The sequence below is a fragment of the Camelus bactrianus genome, chromosome 12 (assembly GCF_048773025.1).
Source record: "Camelus bactrianus isolate YW-2024 breed Bactrian camel chromosome 12, ASM4877302v1, whole genome shotgun sequence".
NCBI classification, from domain to species: Eukaryota; Metazoa; Chordata; class Mammalia; order Artiodactyla; family Camelidae; genus Camelus; species Camelus bactrianus.
Genome location: NC_133550.1, coordinates 34,982,265 through 35,003,402, shown reverse-complemented (window position 1 = coordinate 35,003,402; position 21,138 = coordinate 34,982,265). Strand labels below are relative to the sequence as shown.

The following is a 21,138-nucleotide window of genomic DNA, read 5'->3' as shown; positions in this document are numbered from 1 at the left end:
TGGGCGGGCTTACAGGCATTAAAAGTTACCTATCCAGTAAAGAAAGGAAATTTATCATCTTCCTTCTGCCCTATTAATTTTTTTTTTTGGCCTTCACCAGATAGTACAGATACAGTCTGCAGAAGATGTGCTTACAAAGTAACAAATCTGATTACTGTAGATGGCTTGTAGCTGAAGTCTCATTAGCACTTATTTTTTCCCTCTGCTCCGCCATACGCATCCTGCCTGATGTGATCCTTCGCGATGCTCGGCAGAGGGGCTGCTGGACCCTGCTGCATTATACATTCAGTGCAGTCGCAGTCTTATCCGATGAGTATACAGCCAGAATACAAGACGGCTTGGATATTTCCATCCTCGTTTTAAAAATTAATACATGTAAATGTTCCAAAGCCTTTGGACTCTTCTATAACATATCTAGGCTGTGCCCCAATTAGTAGCCTTGTGACCTAAAAGAATGGCATTAGCTTCCAAAGATCCCTAACTCCTATCCAAGGAGTGGCTGCAAATACAGGGGCCTTGGCTCTAAGAAGAGGAAAAAGAAATGCAGGTCTCCTGCTGTCTGTTATCAGTCCAGGAGGGCTTCACTTACTGCCTGTGTGTGGTGCTGCCATTGAAAAGAAAACACAACTCATCTGTAGGTTCTCTCCAGGTGTATTATCCCTGGAAATGTAATTGAATTGTTCAAAACATGATGCTATTATTATAATCTTCTGGTCTGGGGAAAAGCAGGTGTCTCTGGGTGGCCTGTTTCATTTAATTCAGCCTAATTTAGTTGTCATTAGGACCCATTCCCTCCTCAGTTGTTAGTGGCTCAGGGGAAAGGCCTTGTTTTCTGCTTCTTCCGGATGTCCCCTCGGCATTCAGGTTGGGACTCTCGTGCACAGCCAGTGATTTAGAAGGGCGTCCGGACAGGTTAGGAGTGAAATCCTTTGCATGTGGCCTTTTCTGTAATCGTCAGCAGTCCTGCAGAGGAGTAGGACTGGCTCCTCTTTACAGCGGAGAAAACTGAGAGTCAGATTGCTTTAAGTGGGACCTTCCTGAGGCATATTCCAAGGCACACTCTGAGGCACAGGCTGGCAGAGGTGGCGGGTCTGTGCCCGTTTGTCAGTGCCCGTGCTGAGCCATAAGCTCTTTCTAGCTACCCACAACCTCACTTGTCATGAACCAGCATTTTCGGGAGGACCCTGAACTCATCATCAGAACACCTTTCTTGAGAAAGTAACTCACCTTTTAGTACAGATATTAACTTGACAAGTCGAGGCCACAAATGCCTAAGTGGATGCTCCATCTTCTCTTTATTGATTTGCTTGTGTAGTCTGTAAGAGGGCTTTTGCTCAGTAAATGGCAGAAATGGGACAGAGTGACATTGTATCCAACTGAAATCAATGCTATATCATTAAGCCCGTACTTTCTCTTTTCCCTGTCAGAGGAGACTTTATTAAGTCAGCGCTACTGCTATGTGGAAGAGACAAATGGGATTCTTTCTGGGTAGTTGGTTTCTCGACTTTGCCATATCTAAGTAAATTTCGGGATTGCCTGTTCAGGGACGTTTATGAGACACAACATGGGAGCAGAGACTTCAGTGCACAAGTGAGAATCATAGCTCTTGAATGTCTGTTGAGAACTTGGTAAATAAAAGTTCATTGTCATCTTCATTTTCCTCATCCTAGAAACCACCACTTCATTGAGCATTGTGTACAGCCCTCCGTTATCCTCACCACTCCCTTATGCAGTGGGTCAGTTAGCTCACAGATGTTTAGTCCCTTGCCCAGCATGGCATCCCCCCCCCCCACTTTGCAAGCTGAGCAGTGACCATGTGAATTCCCTTCTAGCTGACTCCAGGGTTATCATTCTATACAGAAGGTTATCCATTATGCATTTTGAAAAGGAAAGCTCTTTATTAACTCAGGTTTGCTTGAAATGCTAGAGCCAAGACATGATTGCCCAAATCCCCACCAACATGTATTCAGAGAGCATCTGATCATCATTTTAGAGAGGAGGCTACCAAGGCCTGGGGTGGCTAAGAGGCTTGTCCCAGGCATCCAGCTTGAGACTCACACTTTCCAGCCTGGTGGTTTTGCTGTGTGTGTCTCCTTTCCATGGTGGAAGGGGATCCTCACTGATCTGAGTGGCAGTTTGGGGACAGGAGTGGGTTTGTGGAAAAGTGGCCATACATCATCCAGCCACAGAGGGACACTCTTATTCCCAGAGCCACCTACCTGGGGAGGTGGGGCAGCGTGTGAAACTTCAGCCTCAGCCTGTGGGAGTCTGGCTAGCCACAGTCACGTCTCAGGGAGAAGATCAGACAGACTGGGGAGGTGTGTTTGTTTCCTGTTGCTATTACAACACATTCCCATATACTTAGCTGCAGAAAACCACACAAATTTAGTAGCTCACAATTCTGCAAGTCAGAAGTCTGGGTTGGGAGAGGTTTCCACTTGTTTCTCCGCTCAGGGTCTCACAGGCTGAAATCCCAGTGTTGGTGAGCGGGCTATCCTCTGGGGGCTGTGAAGGAGGGTTGGCTTCCAGGCTCAGCCAGGTTACTGACCGGATGCAGTTCCATGGAGCTGTAGGACTGGGGTCTCTGCTTCTTAACTGGCTGGTAGCCAGGTCATTCTCAGCTTCTGGAGGCTGCCTTCACTCCTTGGCTGCTGGCCCTCTTCCTCCTCAAAGCCAGCGATGGCCAGTTGAGTCCTCCTCATACTCTGAATCTCTCTAACTTCTCTCTGCCTCGTCTCTCCTGTCTCCAGCCAGAGAAAGTTCTCTGCTATTAAAGGGCTTAGTGATTAAATGGGTCCACAAGAGTAATCCAGGTTACTTTCCCTAATTTAAGACCCATAACCTTACTTACATCTGCAAAGTCCCTTTTGCCAGGTCACACAGCATGTTCACAGGTTTCAGGGATGAGGGTGCAGACATCTTTGGGAGGCCATTCTGCCAGCTGGAAGAGGACAAACTGCTGATCACGTTTCAGTGTTTTTCTTGTCATTGTGAAGAGCACACAGCCTGGACTGGCATGTGTGATAGAGCCTGAGTGGTCCTGCTTTGCCTTCCTGCTTCTGCTCAGGCTGCTCCAATGAAGGCTGGTCCACACCCTCCACCCCCACCCCCCAGTTAGTATCTCTGGCAAGTTATTTTTAAGATACCTTTTGAATATTTTTCTTCTACCATAGTGTTTAAAAGGCCCAGTTCCTCTCCTTTCCATCATGTTTACATTAGCCTCAGTGGTCCTCAAGAAGTTATTAGTAACACTGCTGTCTACCTGGCAGTTTCTCTAAAGCATCCCATACCCATCCTCTTTTAATAAGCCTCCTAACAACCCTGTGAGGTCCATAAAACAATGATGGTGATGATGATCCCATTTTTAAACCCTTGAAAAATGAGGCTCAGAAAGGTGAGTGATTTATGGAATTTCCCACAGCTGATAAGTACCAGGGTCAGGACTTAGGCACCCCAAGTCCAAATCCCAGCTTCTTTCCACCACCCCATGCAGCCTCCATTCACTTCCCTTTCTTTCTTTCTTTTCCCCCTCCTCATTTTTCAATGAATTCATCACTTTCATCCCTGCCTCATACTCTTTCCACCATCTCCCCCTTTCACTGAAATTGTGGTGCCACAAGCTGGTTGCTGAAAGCTGCCATTCCATTCCTGTAGAGTATTTACGCCTGAATTTTTACAGCTTTATTTGTTTTTACCCACACTGAGCACTGTACCCATCTGGATTTAATTCATAGTCGTTGCACACAGAGCCCAGATTCTCTGAGAATGCAAGTTTTGCAGAATGTAATCCGATTAGTGTTGCAGACTGGAGATGTGTGGGAGGTAAAAGCTCTATTATGAAAATCCTCTGGGCCAAAGTCCTCTTTCTTGAACAAGTTTTAAGGCAATCAGATGAAATAAAGCCAGGTGCCCGCCACAGGGAAAGCAACCCGCTTAGCCTAGGAAGTCTAATTTAAGGACTGAATCGTTGAACTTGGACAAGTGATAGATGCTGGTGAAGCACAATTAACTCTGAATTGAAAAGCAAAGAGACACAAATGTTAAGAGGCAGACTAGTTGCTCAAACTCTTGTTTTTGGAAAAAAGATAGTAATAATAGCCATTGTTCCTTGTGCACCGTTCTGGGGATTTTATATGCATATTGATCAGTTAGTTATCACAACCCTGTGAATTGAGGACCATTATCATGCCAATTTTACAGATGAGGAGACTGATGCCCAGCAAAGTTAAATGCCTTAAATGCCCAAAGTCACACTGCTGATATTTACGGAGCCAGGATTTAACTCAAGTTGCTCCAGCCTCAGAGTTCACATTCTCAACCACTGTGTCATATTGCCTCTCTGAAGCTCACCATCGCACTGTATTTTCTGTGTCTTTAAAAAAGATGATGGAGGAGCAGAGGACTAGGAGGATAGAGGATGGAGGAGATGGGAACTTTTTTCCTTTCCTAGGTCTGCGGGCACTTCTAATCATCTATTGTTTCCGGGTTATATGACCCTGGGTAGAATCTTTACTTTTGTGTGTGTGCATGTGGTGGGGACAAGTCCACTTTGAGTGAAGGGTCCTAGAGAAGCTGGAGGATTCTTTCCCTTTTGAACTTTCCGGGCTTCTGGAAAAAGGATGGCCACCACCAGGCAGAGTAGGGGGCCATGGTGAGGCTGGGAAAATACTGAGAATGAAAGGTGGTAAAAGAGGAGTTTACTGTTACTTTTCATTTTGGAGTTGTTGGTTGTATGAAAAGTAATCCCTTCATCTGGGAGATGCACTGAAAAAGATAAATTGCCATGTAAATAATTTTAATTGGAAAAAAAAATGCCCAAATTCTATGTGTTTTTGGTTAATAGATTTAGAAGGCGTTTAGAGATTTTCTTCCCCAGAGAAATTTGTCCCTTCTGTAGCTCTTAAGTGAAGATTCCTGTTACCAACTACTTTGGCTGGGGTGATCTCTACAATCAAGAATCCAAAATCTGCATTTTGGTCCTGGCTTTATTCACTGGCTGGGTAATCACCTGCCATGGGTCTCTTTTGTGATGTATAAAATGAGAAAAATACCTGTTCAGTCTACTTCACAGAGTTAGTATTTGATATGTGCTCTCAAAAACCAAAAATTTCCAGTGGCATAGATACCTGAGGTAGCATAATCATTTAAAAGTCTGGTGTGGCTTCTAGTGGTTAGCTGTGAGTGAGAATCTGGTCACTGCAAGCCAGATGTTTTCATCAGAAGTCATAGGAAACAGGGAGGTAGCAGGTGGGAAACCATGGCTTGAAAACCACTTTGGGGGCAGTGTTGTTTTCCTTGGCTTGGCATCGTGTGCCCTGGCCAGAGTGATGCGTGTGTCATGACGTCCCAGCCCCATGAGAACCACGGGGTCAGCTTGAAAAGAGAGAAATGAGAGCTAGACAGCGTGCCCCCTGCTGAGAGGCTCGGGCGGGAGCCGGGAAGGTGTGAGGCGCAGGAGGCAAATGTGACACTGGGCTCCCTGTGCACAGTCCACCCACTGGGTTGTGATGACAGCTCCCTGCCCAGAGTTGACTATAGCCACAGCTCTTTACTGACTTCAGATGGGGAGATTTTTCCAAGCATACAATGAGTTCGTAGAACCTACAGAATAGGAGAAGTTAAGGTCTTTGCTGCTCAGCTTATGGGGCTGTCAGCTTCCTTTCCAGAGCCTTCCAGCCTAGTTATGACATCTTGGTCATTTATTGGCATGAGAGTAGACATAGGACTCAGAGCTGCTGTATCCTGCAGTCAGATCACAGCCCCTTGGTGAAATGCAAAGAACACTGGGGAGGCGGCTCTCTTCTTCCCGTCTGTCAAGTGGAGGTTTCACGAGTGCAGCGAGAGTGCCAGGAGTGTGTGGTGTCATGATGACAGCTCTGTGGAGACTGCCCTCCCATGTTCTGGGGCAATGCTGACGTGCTGTACCCTTTGGTCTTGCCTTTCATTTACCACAGGATCGATAAACAAATCAGCAGGTTTCGGAGATGGTTACCCAAGAAGCCAATGAGGCTGGACAAGGAGACACTGCCAGACCTGGAGGAGAATGACTGCTACACTGCCCCTTTCAGCCAGCAAAGGATCCATCAGTGAGTGTTTGCCATGAAAGCCCTCGTCTCACTAAGGTCACACGACCGTGGTAGAGCCCTTTCCTGCACACCTTTGATTCCTTGGCACGTGGAAGGAACAGCGTAGTGCCCTCTCCCCTGACAGTCCTGGGAGGGTTTGTATCACTTTTATATTAGTCAGGGTCAGCAAGCTGCTCTAACAATCTCCACGTCTCAGTGGCATAACACAATAGAACACTGGGCCGTGTGTGTGTGTAGGGTGAATGACCTTCTACATGGTGATCCAGAGACCCCGGCTCCTTCTGTCTGTGTCTTTGCCAAAACCCAATGCTCGGAGCCCCCGGGGAAGCTGGCCTGTCAAAAGAGGGGTTGTTGGTTTCTTTTATTGTAAATCTCAGTTCACCTCTCAGCTCCCTGTCTCTTCAGCTCGCCAAGCTGCCCCAAGAAAGCCACATCACCTAGTAGCCAGCTTCCTGGCTCATCTCTCAGTCTCTGAACAATAAATAATGTGTCACTTTTTATGTGTGGAGGAAGAGGGCAGGATTGGATAAGTAATTGAGCCTTTGAGGAATTACAAAAATGATAGAGAATTGACTCTGAAGCTTCTGAGATGACAAGAAATCGTGGCAGGGTGGCAGGGTTGGTGGTAGGAAAGAAGACCATACCAGAGGCTATAAACAACCAGGCAAAGACAGCCTCTTAAAAGGGGGATAAATCAGGTCAGCCCAGCCTCGCTCTCAGCCAGACTTAAGGAATTCCCGGCTCTCCCTGCTCCAGCCATAGAGAGCCTCGGTGAAAATGACTTACCTAAGGGGAGGAAAGTGGATGACAGATTTTTAAAAAAAAAATAGGTTGCTGACTTTGAGGGAAAAAAAAATAAACCAAATGGCAGCTGTCAAGTTGCAGGGAATGCAAGATGGGGGCACATTTCAGCAAAAGAAAATCAGTTAAAGCTTGTGGGCTTTTTGAGGGCGACAGAGAGAAGGAAAATCAAAGAATAGATGTTCTGCATCAAAATATACAATGTATGGTGCAAGGGAGGCAGCTCACTCAGCCTCTGAAATAGCCATGCTCTGGATCCCCACAGGTTAGACTGATGCCAAACAAACCACGTTCTGTAAATGTTTAAAAAAGGGTTATTGATGAGGATATGAAACTCACAGCCCAGCCTCAAAATCCTAGTTAAATCCTCCCTGGGAAATAGGAATGGAACGGGATTTCCTGTTAACTCAGAGAGCAGGACCTGGGATGTCTTCTTAAGACAAGAAGACAGATGAAAGCTGATGTGTTCCCACTCTTAATTTAAACCCTCACTGTGCCTGTGTTCATCTTGAAGTTTCTTACACAAGTGGTGGTTTGTCTCTAAATTCTTCTGGAGTAGAGTTTGATTGACATGTAGGTTTTCACTTTGCTGTTCACTTGCCTCAGAGAGTGCCTAGCAAAGTATAGGACAGTCTCAAAAGTTGTGGATGGAGGGAGGGATACGTGGATAGATGGTTGGATGGATAGGTGGATAAGTGGAAGAATCAATGAAATATATGGTGTGCACCTGGCGTTTGTTTGACTTCAAAGAGATACAGGTAAATGGAAGAGGAAGGTTTCCCACTGCTCATCTTCATGCTGGTGATGTTTCCTAGTGTTCTGGCTTTAGAACAAAATTTCTCAGCAGGGTTCTCAGAGTCAGAAACATGTGTACACCCACGCGGATCTCTAGGGACTAGAACTGAGGATCGTATCTTTACAAGTATTTTAAACTGTATAATAAATGAGGGATGACAGCATATGGGAAAGGAGTATTCAGCCATCTCTCACATATATTCGAGAAACCTTTTTTGACATGTCTGTGTATTCATTCACTGAATAATTGATTCATTAAACAGTCACTAATTTGATGCCCACTTCTTGCCCAACACTATCTAGGCACAGAGGCTATAATGATAAATAATACAGTCTTGATCCCACCTAATAAATACAGTAGACCATTTGAAATAATTGTAAACAGTATGTTGGGTGTGACTCACTAAGAGGGAGTGCTCCATCCTCCAAATTTGGAGGGAGGTTGGTAAGAGATGAGGGTTGATCACAAGAAAATGCTTGAGTCTTAAAGAATAACACTTGTCCAGGTAGGTAAAGGGGAAATGTATCCCCCAAGGAGAGATATGTGTGTGCGTGTGTATATATATATATGTTATATATATAAAAGAGAGAATAACTTACATGGAACAGAATGGGGTATTTGAAAAACCATAAGTAGATTTCTGTGATTGGGTATCAGGTGTGAGAAAACTTGGCATTATTGTTTGAAAAAAGAAAGTGATCAGTAGAACACCTTTGAAGACAAGAGAATGAAGGAGGAAACAGCAGAGGGACAGCTGGAATGAAGCAAACCTAAGAACCAGACCAAACTAAGAGGATAGTTTGGGCAGTTCTGTTGCACCATTGGGAAGTGCAACACTAAACGAGTATCTTGCATGTCATGGGCAGTGGGGATTTCTTTCTCTTTGAAAATTGTCAAGCCACATGCACAAGATCTCTTTAGTGAATGTATAAAAGTAAGACTTGAAGAGCACTGGCTGTCAAGTTGGAATTGGTTGTTTGGTACAGTTTGAAAAAGATTTCCCTAAGGATGGTTCAAGGGTGATTTTAGTGAGTTTAAAGTCATCAGAAATAGTTGGCTAATGAGCTCTGGGAGTTATACCATCATCTGCTTTTCCAAACGCAGTCCCAAATCTCATGTGACTTCTTGATTTTGCAGAATGTTTGATATCATGTTAGTCCAGGAATAAAAAAGGGCAATAAAAATTTAAGGGTGTGTGTGTGTGTGTGTGTGTGTGTGAGTGTGTGTGTGTACATGAATGTAGAAATAGAGAATGAAAAATAGAGAAAGGCAACTGGAAGATTAATAATACATAATGACCAAAGTGGGGAAAAAAACCTTAAAAATACTTTGCTGTCAGGATAAAACCCAGACTCCTGAGTTGGCTGACTAGCTCCTGCTTCCGTTCCCCCATCATGTGCTTTGGCCACACTGACCTGCTTTGATCTCCTTAACTCGTTGTGCCCTGTTGTCTCCTGTCTACACATGCTCTTCCCTCTGCCTGGAGTACCGCTTCCCTTAAGCTCTCTTCTTGTAGGTTTCATCAAAGACATTTCCTCCAGAAAACCTTCCGTAATTTCCAACCTCCACCCCCAGTTCTGGGTGAGGTTCACTCTTGTATGTCTTGGTGTTAATTTTTTTCCTATCATAGCTCTTACTTATTAGTATCATCCATTTGCGTTGCTTTCTCCTAGACCGTAAACTTTTTGAAAGACTGTGTTTGTATCACCATTTTTGAATCTCATAGTTGGTACTTAATAATGATTCATTAAATGGGAAAATGAATAGATGAAAATGAAAATAGAATCTTGTGAGCAACGAATAAAGATGATGCGAAGTTAGCTCACTACTCACTCAGCTCAAACCACACTTAAGACATTTTCTCCTCAAACATGGTCCACCTCCATTGTCCCCCGTCCAGTGAATGGCACTAATATTCGTCCAGTTACTGAAACCAGAGTCTGAAAGCTATTCTAGACACTTCCCTCGCCTCCATTTTCTACGTCTAATACATCTCCAAGCTAATGAATTTATATGCTGAGCATCTCTTTAGTTTAGCCATCTCTGCCTCCTAAAATAATATAACCGATCCCCTGGCTCTACCCTTGCCCATCTCTAATCCATTCTCTTAGGTGCATACAGAGTGATATTTTTTAAATGCACATTTAATCATGTCACTTCACCCTGTTTAAAAACCTTAGAAGAAAAACAAGTTATTGAGAATGACCTTCAAGTCCTTGAATGGCCTGGCCATGCCGCCAACTCCTCTTCAGGCTTCTCTGCCATTACTGCCTTCCACCCCTCACTGCTTATGATTCCAACACATACAGCATCTCTCAGTTCTTTTTATTTTATTTTATTGTACGATTTTTAAATGTTATTTCCATTTACACTTATTATAAAATATTGGTTATATTCCTATGTGGTACAATACATCCTTAAGCCTGGCTTACACCCAGTAGTTTGTGATTCCACTCTGCCTCCTTCCCGCCCCCTCCACCACTGGTAACCACTAGTTTGTTCTCTAGATCTGTGAATCTGCTTCTTTTCTGTAGTTTTCACTAGTTTGTTGTTTTTTTTTTTTAGATTTCACACATAAGTGATGTCATACAGCATTTGTCTTTCTCTGTCTGACATTTCATTAAGCATAATGCCCTCCAAGTCTATCCATGTTGCTATAAATGGCAAAATTTTGTTCTTTTTTTATGGCTGAGTAGTATTCCATTGTATTTATACCACATCTTCTGTATCCATTCATCTGTTGATGGATCCAGATGCATATAGCCTTTCTTAGTTCTTTGGATGTACTCTGCCTTGGGACAATTGCACATGCTGTTTCCTAGAATTCTTCCTCCTTCCCCAAGTGTATTCTTATTCATCCTTCAAAACTCAGCTCCAAAGATTCCTCCCAGAGAAACCATCCTCCGATCCTTCCAAAAAACCAGGTCTCCTTGCTCTATACTCTTGTAGCAGCATGTTTCCCATGTAACATTTCTCATATTTGAGATTTTATAATTATTTGGGTATTATATTGTTAATGCCTAATTCCCCAGGTAAACTTTGAACTCCATGGAGGCAGAGGCCATCTCTGTTGCTGCTCACAATTTTATCTCCAATACCTAATGCAATGCCTAGCTTACAATTGACGCTTTATGCTTGTCTCTTAAATGAATGTAGTAAGGATAAAAGTAGTAAAGATAACATGGAATAATCTAATCGTAAATTTTTGTACTTTGAACTGCATTGCAAAAAAAATTTTTTTAAGGTAGAGAATTGATTGAAAAATAGTAGCCTAAGAAACCTCCATACTGTTTTCCAAAGTGGCTGCACCAATTTACATTCCTGCCAACACTGTGCAAGAGTTCCCTTTTCTCCACATTCTCACCAACATTTGTTATTTGTGTTCTTTTTGATAGCCATTCTGACAGGTGAGGTGGGATCTCATTGTGGTTTTGATTTGCATTTTCCTGAGTATTAGCAATGTTGAGCATCTTTTCATGTGTCTGTTGGCCATCTGCGTTTCTTCCTTGGAAAAATTTCTATTCAGTTCTTCTGCCCATTTTTCAGTCAGGTTGTTTCTTTGATGTTGAGTTGTATGAGTTGTTCATATATATTGGATATTAACCCCTTGTTGGTCACATCATTTGCAAGTATTTTCACCCATTCGGTAGATTGTCTTTTTGTTGATGGTTTCCTTTGCTGTGCAAACGCTTTTAAGTTTAGTTAGGCCCCATTTGTTTATTTCTACCTTTATTTCCTTTGCTTTAGGAGATGGACCCAAAAAAAAATATTGCTGTGATTTATTGTCACAGAGTGTTCTACCTATGTTTTAGTTTTCTAGTTTCTAGTTAATTCAAACATACATTCATGTTTGAGAAGCAATAAAAGCAAACCTGTGGGTACACGTCAGTCTAAATCAACATACAATGCCATGGGTCATTTTATATGGTTTCACCAAAGATGAGTCTATAGATGGTAAAAATCTTATAGATGCTAGATGCTATTTTTAAATCTTTAATCCTCACATCAACCCAATGAGAGAGTATTTCACCATTTTACAGAAGAGGAAAGCAAGGCACAGAGAGGTTAAGGAACCAGCAGTAGGTCACACAGCTATGCTAGTCCACCTGCCTGAACAACCCCCAAATATCAGTAGGTTAACATCATAGAAATCTTTTTGTTGTACACATCATGATCTAGGGTAGTTCACCACAGGGAGGGAGGTGCATTGTCTCTGCTCCATCCAGTCATTTGGGTACCCAGGCCACTTCTGTCTAGTAACTCTGCCGTTCTCTAGATCCCTTGCTTCTGGTTTACAGAAGAGGAAAAGAGAGATGAGGGATTTTTTAGACAGTTTTATGGGCCAATTTCAGAAGCGGTATGTAGCACTTCCACCCACATTTCATGGACCAGAGCTCAGTCATAGACTTACCCCTCAAAGGATGCTAAGATGCCTACCTGTGTGCCCAGGAGGAAAAGAGAAATAGGTTTGCTGAATGACTAGACAGTGATGGAGCAGGAATTCAGATCTGGACAGAGAGGCACCAGATCCCACACTCTTAACCATTATGCTCCACTGCAGGATTTGTCAACCTCGGTCGGCACTGCTGACATTTGGGGCTGAATAACTCTTTGTGGGAGAGAGCTGTCTTGTGCATTGTAGGGCAGTCAATAGCATCCGTGACCTCTATCCTAGATGCTAACAGCAATATCCTGCCCCTTTTAGTTGTGAAAATCAAAAAGGTCTCCAGACATAGCCAAATTTCCCCTTTTGGTGGTGGCAGGGTGGGTGCAACATCACGCCCCTCTCCCTCCTTGAGAGCTATTCCTCTACTGTCCTTTACCACAGAACACCCTTCAGGCAGGCCCACCCACTCCTGAGGTCAATTAAACTCTTGTTGAGTCTGAAGACTGTGACAGACAAGTCTGTTCAGGAATTAACTTACTCCGCTCCTCCTTGCCTGTGAGTGCTGGCCCACCTCAGTATCACTGCCCTCCGTTCCTCAGTGGCCTCAGCACGGGTACCCTGGAGACAATTACTTTCTCAGGTCAGTACTCATAATGAGGGTTCTCTGCTGGGAGACACAGGCAAGAACATGTGGAGAAGAGTCTCATGTCACTTTTTATAATACATACACGGTATATTCTTTCAAGGAATTGCCTTTCAGAAAGATATTTGTGTTAGATACAGAGAAAAATGCCCCAGCCTGTATTTTTTGTTTTGTTTTGTTTCTATCATGACCACTATTTTACCTTTATGAAAATCCATAAAAAGTGAGGTGAAATTAAGTTCTGACCACTTCCTAATGGAAGAATCTGAAATTTACATTTGTTGTGTGTGCATATGTTTGAATAACTATTCGTGTGCACACTCCACACCCGTTGTTCCGGGCACTTGGGAATCAACAGTGAACGAATAGGCAGAGATTCCTGCCCTCCTGGAGCCTCCATTTTAGCTGGAGGTAACCTTCCTCTCAGCTGCATGAGCCAGCAGCCCGTGGCAGTGAGGTGTGGATGGGCGTGGCCGGCCGAATAGCCGTCGTCGGTGGTGGCAGCAATTATTGCAGTGGTAAGAGTGACAGGGACCACCGTTAGTAAGCGAGCCTGGATTCCACAATTACACCAGAGACGCACTGCAACTCTGAGGGTTGTATGGTGGTGTGACAAAGGTCAGAGAGGCTGAGTGGCCACTCCCCACCCCACCCGCAAGTGGTTCTGGAGAATTAATTGCTCACGGCCATAACCTTCTGCAGGAGTTTAGACACATCTTCAGCAAAAGACTACAGTATACCCTAAACTAACCTCACTGTAAATCTTTGTTGTTTGAACTACAGTCTACAAAAATGAAAGTTGAGAATTGATTAAAAATCAAATAGCCTCACATTCCGTGTGAACATATATTCATGCTTGAGAAGCAGTAAAAGCAAACTTGTGAGTATACATGTTTATAAGTCATTTGGTCATTTTAGGTGGTGTCACCAGGACTGGGCCTGCAGGCTGCTCACCCGCCATGATTGCATGGGCGCCTGAGGGTCGGACCCCACAGAGAGCTCTCCCACACTCCCCGCTGAGGGGCTGAGGTCGCCAGCTTTAGGGTCAGTCATTCTGTTGAAGCATTAATAGTTCAGAAGACCCCTCTCAAACTTCATTTCAGAGAAGGTAATTCAACCCAACAGTAGGGAGTTTCTCGAAGGAGTAATGATAGCTAATATTTATATGGTGCTCACTAGGTTACAAGTAGTTCACAGTTTTAATTTAGCCCTGTGAATAAGGTTTGGTCATTATTGCCATTTTTACAGAGGAGAAACGGAGGCACAGAGAGGATAAGTAACTTGCCCCAGGTCACCTAGCTGGTAAGTGGTAGGGCTCCGATTCTCAGGCCCCACATGGTGACTCCAGCCTTGTCCTCTTCACAGTATATATTGGTTTTCTGTGGCCTCTGTAAAAAAAAAAAAAAAAATTACATGAATTCCATGGCTTAAAATAGTAGAAATTTATTATCTTACGGTTGTGTAGGTTAGAAGTTCAGTGTGGGTCTCACTGGGCGAAAATCAAAGTATGGAAGAGCTTCACTCTCGTCTAGAGGCTCTGGGGGAGACCGCTCCCTCGCCTTTCCCGCTCTTGGAGATGCCACATCCGGGGCTCGCGGCCCTGCCTTTGTCTTCAAGGCCAGCAGCGGTGCTTGAGCCCTTCTCACTTCACGTCATCTCACTCTGACCTTGCTTCTGTCCTCACATCTCCTTCTCTGACTCGTCTCCCTTTCTCTTCCATTTTTATTAAGTTTTTTTTTTAAACATTTTTTTCATTTTTTTATGGGGGGAGGGTAATTAGATCTATTTATCTATTTATTTTAATGGAGGTACCGGGGACTGAACCCAGGACCTTGTGCATGCTAAGCATGCACTCTACCACTGAGCTACACCCTCCCCACTCTCTTCCATTTTAAAGAAAATGTTTCCTAATCTTTTTTTTGGTGGGGGAAGGTAATTAGACTTGTTTGTTTAATGGAGGTACTGAGGATTGAACCCAGGACCTCGTGCATGCTACTCACGTACTCTACCACTGAGCTACACCCTCTCCACTTCTCTTCCATTTTTAAGGGCCCACCTGAATAATACAGAGTAATATTCCTGTTTTAAAGTTGGCTGATTAGCAATCTTAATTTCATCTGCAATGTTAATTCCCCTTTGCTGTGTAGCTTAACATGATCACAGGTTCTGGGGATCAGGATGTGGACATCTTTAGGAGACTGTTTGCCAGTCTGTAAAGCTCCAAGGGTCTGGTACAGGTAAGTTTTTTTTTGTTTGTTTTTATCTTTTTTTATTGAAGTATAGTCAGTTTACAATGTTGTCAGTATATGGTGTACAATATAGTGATTCAGTCATACGTATACATACATATATTCCTTTTCATATTCTTTTTCATTATAGGGTACTACAAGATATTGAATATAGTTCCCTGTGCGATAAAGTAGAAACTTGTTTATCTATTTTGTATATAGTAGTTAGTATCTGCAAATCTCAAACTCCCTATTTATCCCTTCCACCTCCTTTACCCCTGGTAACCATAATTTTTTTTCCTATGTCTGAGAGTTTGTTTCTGTTTTGTAAATAAGTTCATTTGTGTCTTTTTTTTAGATTCCACATACGAATGATATCATATGGTATTTTTCTTTCTCTTTCTGCCTTACTTCACTTAAAATGACGATCTTCAACTGGAAATTGACACAACATTGTACAATGACTATAACTCAATAAAAATGTTAAAAAAAAAAAAAAGATGATCTTCAGGTCCATCCATGTTGCTGCAAATGGCATTATTTTGTTCTTTTTTTATGGCTGAATAGTATTCTATTGTATATATATACGCCACAACTTCTTTATCCAGTCATCTGTCAATGGACATTTAGGTTGTTTCCATATCTTGGCTATTGTAAATAGTGCTGCTATGAACATTGGGGTGTATGTATCTTTTTGAATTAAGGTTCCCTCTGGATATATGCCCAGGAGTGGGATTGCTGGATCATATAATAAGTCTATTTTTAGTTTTTTAAGGAACCTCCATGCTGTCCTCCATAGTGGCTGCACCAAACTACATTCCCACCAACAGTGTAAGAAGGTTCCTTTTTCTCCATACCCTCTCTAGCATTTAGTATTTGTAGACTTTTGAATGATGGCCATTCTGACTGGTGGAAGGTGATACCTCATTGTAGTTTTTATTTGCATTTCACTAATAATTAGTGATGTTGAACATCTTTTCATGTGCCTATTGACCATCTGGACGTCTTCTTTGGTGAAATGTCTGTTTAGGTCCTCTGCCCATTTTTGGATTGAGTTGCATTTTTTTTTTAAACTGTATGAGTTTGTATATTTTGGAAATTAGTCCCTTGTCAGTCACATCATTGGCAAATATTTTCTCCCATTCTGTGGGTTGTCTTTTCATTTTGTTGATGGTATCCTTAGCTGGGCAAGAGCTTTTAAGTTTAATTAGGTCTCATTTGTTTATTTCTGCTTTTATTTCCATTACTCTAGGAGTTGGCTTGAAAAAAATATTGCTCTGATTTATGTCAAAGAGTGTTCTCCCTATGTTTTCCTCTAGGAGTTTTATAGTATCTGGTCTTATATTTAGTTCTTGAATCCATTTTGAGTTTATTTTTGTATATGGTGTAGGGAATGTTCTAATTTCATTCTTTTACAGGTAGCTGTCCAGTTTTCCCAGCACCACATATTATTGAATAGACTGTATTTTCTACAGTGTATATTCTTGCATCCTCTAAGTTTTGTTGGGGGGAAAGAAAGAAGGAAAGGAGGGAGGGCTGTGGCAGTAGGACTTGGGGACATTAATTGAAATGACATATGTAAAATACTTAGTCCAGTACCTGGCCCAGAGAAAGCACTCAAAGAATAACTCAGTAATAGTAATACTATTTTATTATTATTACTGTTACTACTAGTAGTAGTAATAATAATAGTGTTACTACTACTAGTAGTAATAATAATAATAGTATTACTACTACTATGAGCTAAGAGTACAGTGAGACTGCCTAGAAGAGTCTCTAAAGACTTGCAGTTGGTGTATAAAGGGAAAGTTTGAGGTAAAACACTGATTTTTGCAATGGTAGACATCTGACGTGAAGAATAACATTACTTTTAAACTAAATGCTACTCAGTGTTCCAGATACGTTCTAGGCTGAATGTTTGTGTCTCCCAAATTTACGTGTTGAAATCTGATCCACAAGTTATTAGAAGGTGGGACCTTTGGGAGGCAATGAGTTCATGATGCCCTGATGAAAGGTACTTGTGCCCTTCGGAAGAGACCAGAGGGCTAGCTCCCTCTTCCTACCGCGTGAGGATACAGTGAGAAGTCTGCAACCTGGAGGTGGGTCCTCACTGGAACTTGGCCAGACTGGCACCCTGATCTCAGATTCCCAGCCTTCTGTTGTCCATAAGCTCCCCAGTCTATGGCAGTTTGTTACAGCAGCCGAAACTAAGACAGTCTATGTTACTGTTTCACATTTATTTATCAGCAACACATGTGTATTTGTTTTCTAAACCCTCTCAGCATAGCTCTCTGAAGATAACGATTTTTCTAGTGTATACCTTTTACTGTATTTTCTTTTCCATGTTCGGAGTTTTTGTGGTGTTTGCATCGATCTGAAGTCTTTAGAGAATCCTTTAGGCAAAGAGAGACTGGAATTGATTTCGGTAGGATTAATGTTCTTTCAGTGCCCCCATGGCTTACAGCCGTCTCAGAACACTCATTGTATTACAGCCACTTATTCTGCATTAGGGTCCTCAATATGCAGGTTGTCGGTATTGATCCACAGAGTCGGGGAAACAGATCTCTGTCCTGGGGAAGTTTGAAACTTGCCTGAAAGTGAAATAAATTACATAGCCTGAGATTTGTGCTTCTTGAAGATGAATCTATGAGCCTGTTTTTTTTTTTTTCAGATTCCACATATAAGTGAGCTCATATTTGTGTTTCTCTGACTTATTTCACTTAGCAATAATGCTCAAGGTTTATCCATGTTGTCACATGGCAAGATTTTCTTTTTTAATGTCTAATATTCCATTGTGTGTGTGTATACACACACACATACCACATTTTCTTTGTCATTCTCTATCGATGGCCACTTGGTTGCTTCCATATCTTGGCTATTATAAATAATGCTGCAGTGAATATGGGGGCACATATATCTTTTCAAGTTAGTATTTTCATTTCCTTCAGATAAATACCCAGAAGTGGAATTGCTGGAGCATATGGTAGTTCTATTTTTAATTTTTTGAGGAATGTTCATAATATATTCCATAAAGATTATATCAGTTTAAAATTCCACCAGCAGTGCAGAAGGATTCCCTTTTCTCCACATTCTTGCCAACACTTGTTATGTCTTGTCTTTTTGATAATAGCCATTCTGACAGGTCTGAGGTAGTATCTCATTGTGGTTTTGATTTGATTTTCTCTGATGTTTAGTGATGTTGAGCATCTTAACCACATTGGCCATCTGCATGTCTTCTTTAGAAAAATGTCTCTTCAGATCTTCTGCCCATTTTTTAATCAGATTTTTTGGGTGTTTTTTTTGTTTGTTTGTTTTGTTTTTTTTGGTATTGAGTTATATGAGTTCTTTATATATTTTGGATATTAACCCCTTATCAGACAGTATGATTTGCAAATATTTTCTTCTAGTCCATAGGTTGCCTTTTCATTTTATTAATGGTTTCCTTCTCTGTGCAGAAGCTTTTAGTTTGATGTAGTCCCGCTTGTTTATTTTTGCTTTTGGTGTCAAATCCAGAAATAGAATCACCAAAACCAATGTCAAGGAGCTTACTGCTCATGTTTTTTTCTAGGAGTTTTATGGCTTTAGCTCTTACATTGAAGTAGTTTTTGTGTGTAGTGTAAGATAGTGGTCCAGTTTCATAATTTTGCATGTGGCTGTCCAATTTTCCCAACACCATTTATTGAAGAGACTGTCCTTCCCCCCTTGTATATTCTTGACTCCTTTGTTGTAAATTAATTGGCCACATATGTGTAGGTTTACTTCTCTGGGCTCTCAGTTCTGTCCCATTGATCTATGTGCCTGCTTTTATGCCAGTACCGTATCATTTTGATTACTGTATCTTTGTAATATAGTTTGAAATCAAGGCATGTGGTAGCTCAAGCTTTGTTCTTCTTTCTCAAGATTACTTTGATGATTCCATACAAATTTTAGATTTTTTTTCCTATTTCTGTGTTTAACAATATTAATTCTTCTGGTCTATGAGCATGGACTATCTTTCCATTTGTGTCTTCAGTTTCTTTCATCACTGTCTTATGGTTTCCAGTGTACAGGTCTTTCACCTTCTAGGTATTTTATTCTTTTTGATGCAATTGTAAATGGGATTGTTTTCTTAATTTCTCTTTCTGATAGTTCATTATTAGTATATAGAAATGCAACAAATCTTTGTATACTGATTTTGTATCCTGCTACTTTACTGAATTTGTTTGTTCTAATAATTTTTTTAGTGGAGTCTTTAAGGTTTTCTAAAAATAATATCATGTAATCTGCAAATAGTGACAGTTTTACTTCTTCCTTTCCTATTTAAATTAAATGCCTTTTATTTCTTTTTCTTGCCTAATTGCTCTGCCTAAGAGTTCCAATATTATAGGAGGTGGGGTTTTTTTTCCTTTTTTCTTCCAGTTTCATTGAGATATAATTGACCTACAGCTCTGTATAAGATGTACAGCGTAATGATTTGATTTACATATATCATGAAAGGATCATCACAGTAAGTTTAGTGACCATCCAGTACTATGTTGACTAAAAGTGACAAGGGTGGGCATCTTTGTCTTCTTCCTGATCTTAGGGGACAAGCTTTCAGCTTTTCACCACTGAGTAAGATGTTAGCTGTGGCCTTGTCATATATGGCCTTTATGCGTAATGATTTTTTAAATGTTTTGTCACTCTACAGAGCCTAATTTCCTCTAACATATTTCTTTCTGATTGTTTTTGTTTGTCTCCCTCTATTATTCTCTTTTATGTTAATATATTTCTTTAGATACCTAGTATTCTTTGGCAGACTGCTCATATTTAAGAATAGAAAATGCAAAACTAAGGTCAGAGTGTAAGATAGAGCCTGTCAGCTGTAGGCTTTGTGGGTGGGTGGTTTCATTTCAGAGTTTCCAATGTTGTCTTTAGATTTTTCATCTTAACGCTGGTCGGATTCCCCAGAGAAGTATCTGCCAGTCTTCTGCCTGGAAAGTCAAGGCCTGACTGCCAATGTTTCAGAGCCTAAATGGTTGAAGATAGCTAAGAGTCTCAGCTTTCAGGATGCAAATATTCAGTTGATCCTCCAGTTTTCACTGTGGGACCCCTACCCTTCACCATGCCTGGGTGTCTCACAGTTCAGAGACTGTACCTGTGACAAAAAACCAAACAAAAAGGCAAGTACAGGTGAGGATCTGGGTATCTAACTTCTTCCTAAACAACTTACAACCAGTACTTATTTTAGCATCCCCCTCAGCACATTTCTAGAGGTCACCAGTGCCCCACTTCTAAGATTTTATGAGATTTTGTACTATAAATATAATTTTTCTTGGTCTTCCCCAGAGTTGGTTTAGTATTCAGCTTTTCCTGGTCTCCTAACTCTGTTACCACTTGTCTGGTTTTCACATTCTAATGTTTTGTTGCTATTATCTTTTGCTATCCTTGTTCCTTGAGTGTTTATATAACTTTATTTAAACACAAACACACACACATTACTATTATTTTCACGGGGTTTTGAGAGAGAGAAAAAGTGAATGCAGGTATTTAATTTTCCATCCTTACCCAGAAGCCTCAAGAGCAAGTATTTCTTAACTTGTATTTAACATTCAAATAGCAAAGAGGAGATCATGAAGTACAATTAGCAATGACCATTGGAATAAGAAAAAAATGTCCCACATTGCTTTATGTTCCAGTAGCTTATCACCTGAAAAGAGGCTTGAAATTTTTTACCAAATAGTTGGGACTCTGAATATTATATACTTAAGATTGGAAGTTAATCATTGCACTACGGTTGCCTAAAGCCCCTGAAACTATCAAAATAGGCCTTGTCACATAAAATATTAATTGGTTGCTTTGTTCCTACTTTGATTTTCATTAATTTGAGGACATAATTTAAGTGACAGTTCATTGTATCACCTTTTCTTCTTGTTAAAAAAGAAGTCTCTAAAAGTCAAATTAAGAAAGTTTCCTTAAATATTTATTTTCAAGGCATTAACCTTCACTTTTCTTTTTGTATTATGAATTAATACAATTTCAACTATCATTGGTCTATTGGTCATTTTCTACTATAGAGTCCACAGTAAAACTTACTGACTTAACACACATTTCATTTGCTGGTAATTCCTTTGTTTTAGCAATTTGTGCTGGATTCACCTGGTCATTTCTTCCACTGATTTCAACTAGTCATCCCGGGGTTGCAGGCATCTCTGCTCAGCTAGGCTGGACAATTCAGA

General features: G+C 41.4%; 1 protein-coding gene across 2 annotated transcripts in view; it reads left to right on the top strand.

The window, feature by feature from the left end:
• Positions 1-21,138, top strand: part of ANO4 (anoctamin 4) — a 263,479-nt gene that overhangs the window by 154,088 nt on the left and 88,253 nt on the right. For both annotated transcript variants that reach the window (XM_010962817.3, XM_074375230.1), the window contains one exon: positions 5,955-6,086. In XM_010962817.3, the coding sequence (XP_010961119.2) occupies positions 5,955-6,086 (132 nt within the window). The remainder of the gene's footprint in view (positions 1-5,954; positions 6,087-21,138) is intronic.